Source organism: Coenobita brevimanus, chromosome 40 (genome assembly GCF_032717465.1).
Source record: "Coenobita brevimanus isolate Jiangsu-jjx chromosome 40, ASM3271746v2, whole genome shotgun sequence".
NCBI lineage: Eukaryota > Metazoa > Arthropoda > Malacostraca > Decapoda > Coenobitidae > Coenobita > Coenobita brevimanus.
Window position 1 is genome coordinate 1,152,752 of NC_136993.1, and position 9,826 is coordinate 1,162,577.

General features: G+C 40.7%; 1 protein-coding gene across 1 annotated transcript; it reads left to right on the plus strand.

Moving 5' to 3' along the window:
* Nucleotides 1-9,341, plus strand: LOC145397186 (ubiquitin-conjugating enzyme E2 J2-like). Its single transcript, XM_080270385.1, has 5 exons — nucleotides 1-69; nucleotides 2,453-2,573; nucleotides 3,633-3,867; nucleotides 4,680-4,808; nucleotides 8,989-9,341. Exons 2-5 carry the CDS (start codon nucleotides 2,458-2,460, stop codon nucleotides 9,217-9,219), a joined length of 711 nt encoding a protein of 236 aa, XP_080126511.1. The 5' UTR covers nucleotides 1-69; nucleotides 2,453-2,457; the 3' UTR covers nucleotides 9,220-9,341.
* The last annotated feature ends 485 nt before the right edge of the window (nucleotides 9,342-9,826 follow it).

The window sequence follows — 9,826 nt, forward strand, 5'->3', positions numbered from 1 at the left end:
CAGCTGATGACTCCAACAACATTTCAGGCCGCTTCATCAGTATGGTCTAGATTTAATTGGAAAATACAGGTACGAGCATTACCCATGTTTAGTATAGCAATTATATATGACTCTATCTTTTCATTACCCCCGCATATGATGATTTATTAATTTTGTTTGCTCTTCTCAGCCTACCTCCAGATTTTATTTGAGTTGTGACTTTTTGAGCTAATGTTCATTTTTGCCTTCATTAACCCATAAATTTCTATCGTGCCCTCCTGTGCTGTATAAAACTAATAAATACCGGTAAATTGTATTACAAATGCATGTTCTATGGCTGAAACTATAAATTTTTCCAAACAGTGGTTAGCATGTGACTCAAGCTACAGCACACAATCAACCCCATTACTACGATAGCCTGTTAATCTAGTGGTAAATTTGTAGTTTTGGACATTCAAGGTTATTCTGCTTTTTCTTCTAACCTAAAGTTTTTTCCTAATGTAACTAAATTAATACTACTGTATACAATTAACTTTTCCCACTGATGAGTTAATCTACTGGTAAATTTGCAGTTTTGGATATTCAAGGCTATTCTTATTTATTTATTTATTTTTTTTACCTTCCCTAACACCCCTAAACTACCAGCAGCTAAAATATTAAGCCTTACTAACCCAACCTAAGTAAACTGGATAATATTTGGCAGACACCACAGCTAGACATCAGGAATTTTGATGTGTTTTCTGTGCATAAAGCATCATCTACTATGCTGTTTTTACTCTAATTTGTGTATATTTCATGTGGTCTGTGGCAGAATACAATATTACCGTGCTATAGCCTATCCACAGCACTTCTTCATAACTATGGTAGCAGTACATTCATATGTCAATCTACTGTTATAACTTAATACTGTATTCAAGATGGACAGATGACAATTTTAGGCCAAGTCAAAGTAAAAGGCATATAACATTTTTCCTTTTTGACACTTCATAGCAAATAACCCTGGCAGAGAAATTAATTTTGTGACAGAAGTTTCATACAAAAAAGTGTCTGAACATACCATAGAGAGATATAAAGAGAGAGAGAAAAAAAAAAATTAAGTTCTGGCTTCTGCTAAATATTTACCATTAAACTAGCCTAACTAGGTCATGTGAGGGAAGCCATCATTCATAATCAGCATCATATCGTTTATAAAGGCTCCAACCTGCTTGCATGTGTTGGCCTTGGTCACATACTGGCAGTTCTCATGCCACTCAATCTCTGGCAGCCTCCCTATTCAGTCCCTTATCCCTGAGGACAACTGTATGACCTCATACTCCCAACATTCACATTTTTCACTTTCTGCACACAACTGTTGCCTTCCATCCTCTCAACAGTCCAAACCATCTCAATTTCTCTCTCCTCTTCACAACACCAATCCTATCCTGCAACCCCAGGCTCCTCTAAATGTGAACCCAGTGGACTACAAACTGAAACTGCCTCTATCCTGCAGCCCACCAGCCTCCTTTTGGGGGAGAGGAATTTGAGGAAGTCTGTATAACTGGGCAGCTCCACCACCCAGTTATATCAGTGCCATCACATGAAGGCACCCCTCTCCAGCAGCTCACAATATTAACAGTACAAAATATGCACCAACCAGTGCTGCAGCCGGATGTAGAGAAAAAAATTATGATAAACACAATAGGTATCAGTGGTGGCAGCTCGCTTGTATCAGAGTTTTCCTTTTATCGTAATGGACTTCCCCGCCATACTGTGATATAATGAGTTTTATGTACTGTAATTATCAAGCTCTCTTCTCACTACCATCAGTCAGAGCCAAAACAGGGTTGCATCGCCTATCCTGTTGAACTGTTAACACTTTCAGTTCAGTGGTGCCCCCCTTTTTTTTTTTTTTTTTTTTTTTTTTTTTTTTTAAAGCTACTTTCTGACGATTTTATGAGTGGCTGACTTCCCTCCAACTCATGTCCCCCCCCCTCACACATATACAGTACCTCTCCATCCCATCCCTCAATCTCATCCTCAGTCTCCCCTTCCACTTCATTCTCATAAGCTTTCCTGTTTATAGATAGCCTCTCATTCTCCATCTCTCCACCAATCAAAATCACAACTCTCCTTTACTTCCTCATTTGTCTGTCTGTCTATCTGTCTCAAGTAATTTATTTCCACTGCTCTCACTCTTGACTTGTGTCCTTCTAACAGGGTCCACTCTTCACTTTCATATGTTAGATTGGAGATCACAGTACAGTACTGTCATTCAGTTTCTACCCTTTTCCTTATCACTGCTCTCTGAATCAGCAACCTTTTTTCCCTGCTATACCCTATCAAAACACTTCATCTTCTAAACTACCATCCTTACTCATCACACTACCTAAGCACAAAGGTGCTCACACTCTCCATATCCTAGTTATCCATCCTCACTATGCATTGTGACTTCATTTCTAACTCTGAAATATACTGATATATTTTTCCCCTGCAGGTGTGATGTCTAAACTGTCTGGCACAGCCTCGGCCCGGCTGCGGGCGGACTACATGAGAATCAAGTTTGACCCTGTGCCTTATGTGACAGCTGAACCTCTGCCATCAAACATACTTGAATGGTGAGACAAACTGTACATCATTTCATATAAGAGCAAAAATGATAAAGCAGTGTAAACAATTTACTGTGTTCAGAGGCACTTTGTCAACTTTCTGCAATTTACTGTTCATTTTGCAGGATAAAAAGACTATAAAAGGCAACAGATGATGGGAATTTACCGTATTTATAGGTAATACATCAATTTTTATTTTATTTTATGTTTTATACTGTTCATTTAATACCATCATCATCATCATCCAATCCCATATTGCCCCATGAGGAGTGTAAGAGTCCAGGGCTAGGCAAGTTGGTCCTGGCATTTAAGATGAGTGACCAGTGTCACTCATCCCTGAGTGGCATTATGTGAGCAATACACCCCAAGCACCCCTTGGATATAAACCTGCACTGGCTCAGTCTGAAAGGAGCCCCCTAATTATTACGCCCACTAAACCACCTGGTCTCCTAATTTGGTTAAATGGTTACCACCCTGTACAGTAAATAGTTTCCTGGTGTTCAGGTAACCATTTGGCATGTCACTCAGTGTAGAGTCACCCATGGGCATAAGGATGAGGAAAGAATGAAGGAAATAATGACAGAAGGGGACGGAAGGAAAGAAGGAAGGAAGAGAGGAAAGGGCAGACACCCGAGGGCAGCACTACATGGAGCAGAAGGATATCAGAGAAAGGTGACAGGACAATCGTTCTAGCGCTGATGTGGTTGTACTGGAATATGTTTTAATTACCGTGGCATGGTTTGGTTATGTCAGGTGAATGAAGAACGACTGACTAGGACAGAGTGAGTGAGGTAGTGGTGGAGGCAAGGGAAGACCAAGGATGAGATGGAAGAATAGAGTGGACACGTTTATGAATGGCATGAGGTAAAGGCGAAGAGGCAGAGACCAAGGATGAGATGGATGAAGAGGATGGAGATTTTTATGAGTGGTACTGGATGGAGGAAGGACTGCCTGATGGTGGAGGTTAGGACAATATGGATATTATTATTAACCATTATTATTATCCACACCTCATCCGTAACTGCATAAATGAGGTCAGGATGATGACATTATTATTATTATTTACAGGCACTATGTGGTGGAGGGCCCTGAGGAGAGTCCATACGAGGGGGGCTACTACCACGGCAAGTTGGTGTTTCCGATGGAGTACCCATTCCGGCCCCCCAGCATCTACATGATCACACCCTCGGGACGCTTCAAGACAAACACGCGACTCTGCCTTTCCATCTCGGATTTCCACCCAGATACGTGGAACCCGGCGTGGTCTGTCTCTACCATATTGACAGGACTGCTTTCATTCATGGTGAGGCACTGGTTACATTTTAAAATAAGAGAGAGACTGCTTTGATTTTCTGTGCCTCCTTTGCTTTTGCATCTCGGACTTCCATCCACATACATCGAATCCTACGTGGTCTTGCTTTGCTCAACTGACAGGCCTGCTTTCATTCATGGTGTGGCATTAGTCAAACTGTACACTGAAAAGAGACTGTTTATTATCTTCAAGGGTAAGAAGCCAAATGGTTTCTTGTAACCCAGGAAACCATTTACTAACTTGGGTGGTGAACATAACACCAGCAAACACATGCCTGGTGGCCTAGTGCATTAAGGCACTCCAACCAAATGTAGCCCACAAGGACTGCAATCCACAGGGTGATTGGCGTTCTTGTTTACTGCTCACATGACCAACTTGGGGAAATGAATGGTCACTCACCTTAAGCACATGGATTTACTTGCCTAGTTCCTGGCCCCTATATTCCTAACAAGGTAGAGGATGAGAAGTGTGAACACGAAGGACAGAGTTGTGAGAAGCAGACCAAAGAAGAATTGGGATGAGGTCAAACAGTGTGATCTCAGAATTAGTGGCATGAAATGAGAGACTACTTGATCAAGCAGCATTGAAAGCTGCCATTAGGTGACCAAGGCTGATACATGCAAACATGTTGGAGCCTTTAAAAATGAGGGAAACAGTAAAATAATAATAATGATGATGATGATGATGAATAACGACGATGACAACAATGATGATGACAAAGGCGACAATGTTGACAATGACAGTGACACTAACTCTCTACTTTTAACTACTGTACTTACCCAATCTGTTCTCAACCTTGTCAGCTGGAGAAGGCGCCCACCTTTGGCAGTATTGAGACCAGTGATTTCGAGAAGAGACAACTGGCACAACAGAGCCTCACCTTCAACCTAAAAGACAAAGTGTTTACAGAATTATTCCCGGAAACAACTGAGGTAAGTTAGGCAAAAATTATGGTAATCCCTCCAACTTAATGTCATATGGTATTTATTTTTAATTATTTATTTATTTATTCTTACTACCAGGTGACTTTATTTAGCTCATGGAACCCTAGTAGTAAAGGAATTATTGAAGGCTTTACTGTACCCCTTCACTTGCCAGTGTCTTCCTTTTCTTCTTAACTGAATAAAATCATCTGGAAGTAACAGAAATAAAACACAAAGTATATTCTCAAGGTAAATGGGTTAAAAACTTGCGTAGGTTTAGTTTACTACAACTACTACTACTGCTACAGTGTGTCCAGGAATGAATCTCTCTCTCTCTCTCTCTCTCTCTCTCTCTCTCTCTAGTGGATATTAAGTCCATTATAATTTGCTTTTATTTGCTTAAGTTCAGAGAAAATTAGTCTAAAATTAAATATTAAACTCCCATTGGTACCTATAAACTTAATTTGCCACTTTCCATCAATTTAAAATACCAGTTGTATTGGAAGCATATTTTATAACAATACATATCTGAATAGTAATGAGGAGTGCATATCTGTTTATAATTTCTACCTGTTTCTTGATCCAACCCCCCCTCATTCCACTGGCATTCTCGGGCTTGTATTCTCGGCCGGTAAGGATGTTCCCTAACGCCTCTACCTAACATGGTTATTTTCGGATATGGCTGGGTAATGCTGTACTGTATTGTTTTTTTTATGTTACTTATGCAGAGCAGGGTGATATTAGAATGATTTAAGTGACACAGAAGAGGATGAGTGTGGTCCTTCCTGCTACTTCCCTTCTCCTAAATATACTATAATTAAATCCACATTCTCGCCAGCTTCAGAGGAATTTTAGCACCTTTTCTGTAGTGATTTATTCAGCATTTAACACCCCAGTATTCTCTTGTTCTTTAAGTTCTCCCCAATACTGTTTTTGTTATGGCCCCAGGCTCTCAGATATACCAAATCCAATTAACTCCTGAAATCCAAGTGACATTTTTAGTTTGTCTGTTTCCTCAGCTGGCAAGAATATTACTATATGTGTGAAAATACTGTCAGAGAACTGTAACTCCATTCAGCTCAGTTAATGGCCAAGTGTTAGGAGAAAGGAAGGTATATTTCACCAGGAACCAAAGAGACTCATTCCTACCTCAACTAAGGCTCACTGAACTCCACACACTCTTGACTTAGTACTTTAGTCGTAGGTGGTTTAGTTCCGTCAGATGAAAACAAACTGACTACTGTATAATGGGGATGATGTCTACACCCAGTTAACCCCTTCAGTCTGATGATGTGCTGGTGAGGGATGCGTTCTTGTGGTGGCACCATTTTAGCCAGGTGCTCCACTGCCCTGTTATACAAAGCGTCCGTCATCTACTTCCCTATCCTATGCAGGGAAGGCAGGTGCTTACTTGTGGTCAATGAGTCTGCTTGGCCAGCCAGACCACAGTAGTGCAACAGTAACAACAACAACAAACATCCCCCAACCCCCTCCTTATCCTCAGCAGGGAAGATGGTGGACTGCAGAAGGCATTTCAACCTGCAGTCTGCCAGGTTCACATTCAGATGAGCCTGGGATTGTAACAATAATCAGTGTATATTTTTATTCCATTCTTGCTACCTTCAGACAGTATTATTAAACAAGGGACTTTTCGAACTGGATGGGTCAGACACAGCCTGCATCAGCAGCTTCACTAATAGAGATCCTGCCCTTATTGAGTAAAACCATCTTGTAGTGGCAAGAATAAAAATGTCTCGGGAAACTGTACAATAATTTTAGGACTGAAGGGGTTAATGTAACAACCTGCTCACTCATTCCCATTGCAGGTGATTCAAAAGAAACTGGCTGGACAGATGCAGGAACAGTCCGACTCAACTCAGATCTCAGACAATGGGATGGACAGTGACACAGGGAGTAGTTCTAGTTTGGATAGTGATAGTTGAAAGTGAGTACAGTAATTCCTCTGTAACGCTGTACATGTGCTCCTAAAAACTACTGTCCTGTGAAAATCGCTTTGAGTGAGGATTATGTTCTGACATGAAAGAGTATCTCAAAGGATACCAGTTTCATGGCTGGAAATACTACCTCAAATAAAATCAACTGCTGGAAACATTACCTTCTCAAATAAGTTAGATTCAAGACTGGAAATAAGTTGCATGCATTTGATACTATTTTTAAACTGAAAAACAAGTAGAATTCAAGGTATCCAGCCTGCAAAAATTGTTCCTCCAAATATAGACAAATAAAAAAGGAAGACAAATTCAAGATACATTCTTTCTGAAATGCCTGGACACACTGTAACTGAAAGAGAGTGATAAACAGATACCTGGACACTGTAACTGAAAGTGATAAACAGTGATATATGAAGATAAATGACTGTGTGAGCTGTATCAACCCCAACCCTTCACTGCACATAAGAACTGCCAAATAATGAACAGTGACGTGTGGCTGTGAAGTTTCCTCTGTGATAAGAACTTCGTAAGGAAAAATGTATGAAGTATGAAAGTATTATATGCCAAGGAAGATTATGTATATGTGAGATAATATTATATGCTGATTAAGACCTTCATAACGAAAAATGTATTGAGATATGTGTAGTGTTTTATATGAGGAATTACTGTAACACTTTCCTCGCTCATTCCTCCAAACGGCAATTCAAAGTGGCATGAGAGCGTGATGCAGAATGACAAACTGTAATATACCTGTCAGGTGAATTTAACACCAGTAAAAGCCAGGCCTCGTACCTAACTCCCTGTGCAGGTCCAACATACATTTACTAGTCTACTGCTTCCCTTGCAATGGGTTCGGGTGTAGGAATCTAAATGGAAACATCTTTATACATGTTTCCCACTACAAGTTATTTAATTGTTTTTATTCAGGAGGATATTCTAGGATTACTTTTGAGTGATAAATGCTACATCATCGTGGGTCCACTTCTCAATCATTAGAGCTAAAATTACTGAAGATTATGGATGAAAATGGTCCTCCTCATATTTAGCCTATCAGGTCATTAGGAACTGAAGATCCATAGCAATTGAGATTTGTGGCCATGTAGACCTAGTATTTTTAACTCAATATTAGCCCTACAATAATCTTAACACACACACACACACACACACACACACACACGGGACATTGTTTCTGTGGTGGTCTCATCTTTTCAAGCCACAGTGGTGAGGTGGCTACAAGGTTTTGCTCTTAGAAATATTTAATCTACCCGATGGAATACTACATAGTGAAGAGAGTATGGATGGTAATGGTTGTCAACACCTTCCTCACTCTTCCCATGAGAGACAGTTCAAGCTTTTATAACTGAAGGTTGAGCTAGGGCATGTTTTTCTAACCTGACATATTGTCCCTAACCCCTTTCAGCCTAGTCGATGGCCTGATGTTAGACTGGAGGATTTGGACTAGTAACCAACAAGACTCTCTTCTACCTTGTAACTAAACCACGGTGCATTTCAACCAACCATGACTGAACATTTACGTTGTGTGAGTGGCCAAGGTAGAGGGATGGAGTGAAGAGGTATATGAGTGAGGGGGACGCAAGTTGGGAGGAGGGCAGCGAAATAGGGGACGAAGCGACACAGAGGCAATTTGTTTGTGGCCACCCCTTACAGGATTGAGGTGTTTGGTGAATACTTAGAGTGACCGAGTTCCATCATGTAGTTCGGGAGTGTTAGTAGTTGTAAGTAGCCTCATAACACCCTCAATCATTCCCCAACAGGCAATTCAGAATACTGTAAACTAGCACAACAGGAATGACATCTTCTTCGACGTTGTATGAATGGAAACAAAATCTTCGTAAACATTATGTGAGTGGGAACAAAATGACTGCTGGAGAGAGCATTAGTAATTGTAAGTAGCCTCATAACATCATTCCCCAACAGGCAATTCAGAAAAAGGTAGCATAATGGGGGCAAGAACTTAGTACAAATCGTGTGAGTGGCCCATTTCCATCGTGTAAGAAAAAAATTACCATTGGAGAGAGCATAAGTCATTGTAAGGAGCCTCATAACACCTTAACACCCTCACTCCTTCCCCAACAGGCAGTTCACAGTAAGCTTGCATAACGAGAGCAAAAGTACAAGCCTTGGAAGCAGCCCAGTCCAGCAGATAAAGACAAACCAACTATAGGTAAACGTTACAGTAGTTTAAGTAGCCTCATAACATCTTCCTCCCCTGACAGGCAATTCAGAATAAACTGGCACAGCGGGAGCAAGAGCTGGCCGAGAGAGCGAAGGCCTCGGAAAATGGGAGCATGAATGACCGGGGACCCACAAGCAACGACAGCCGAAAGCCAAACCCCGACGCCGCCCAGATGTCCGCCCTGACCAACCTCCTTGTGGTAGTGGGGTTTGCTATGTTCGCATGGACCGTAACCTACATAGTGTCAACGTTAAGTGAGGAGGAGGGATAGTGTGCGTTTAGAAGTTTGTGTATGTGGATAGTGCGGTTAGAAGAATTTGTCTATATGTGGTTAGTACAGTTAGAAGGGAAGTTGGTGTAGCCTACATGGAGAGAAGAAAAGTTGGTGTATGTGCAAAAGGAAAGTCTATGTAAGTAAGGAACAAAATATATCTGATCTACCCGAATAATCTGCACTGAAAGCAAGTCTGTCTACATATGGATGGAAAGAAAGTCAGTCTACATGTAGATAACAAGAAATTTCGTCTATGAGGATGTGTCACTTGAATTATTTGTCTGCATATGGAGTGTGGGTGGAAGGAAAATTATATAGCTACAAAGATAAAAGAAAATTCTGTCACATATGGATGGAAAGAGAGTCAGTCTACATGTGGATATCAAGAAATTTCATCTACAAGCATGTGTCACTTGATGAAATATTTGTCTGCATGTGGGGAGTGTGGGTACAAGGAAAATTATATACACAGATAAAAGGAAATTCTGTCTACATGGAAAGTGTTTAAAGAAGGAAAGTTTGTCTACAGAGCTGAGTAAAGACAGAAGGAAATTTTTGTTTACATGTTGACAGAAGGAAAATAAGGAAACTTTGCCTATATGTG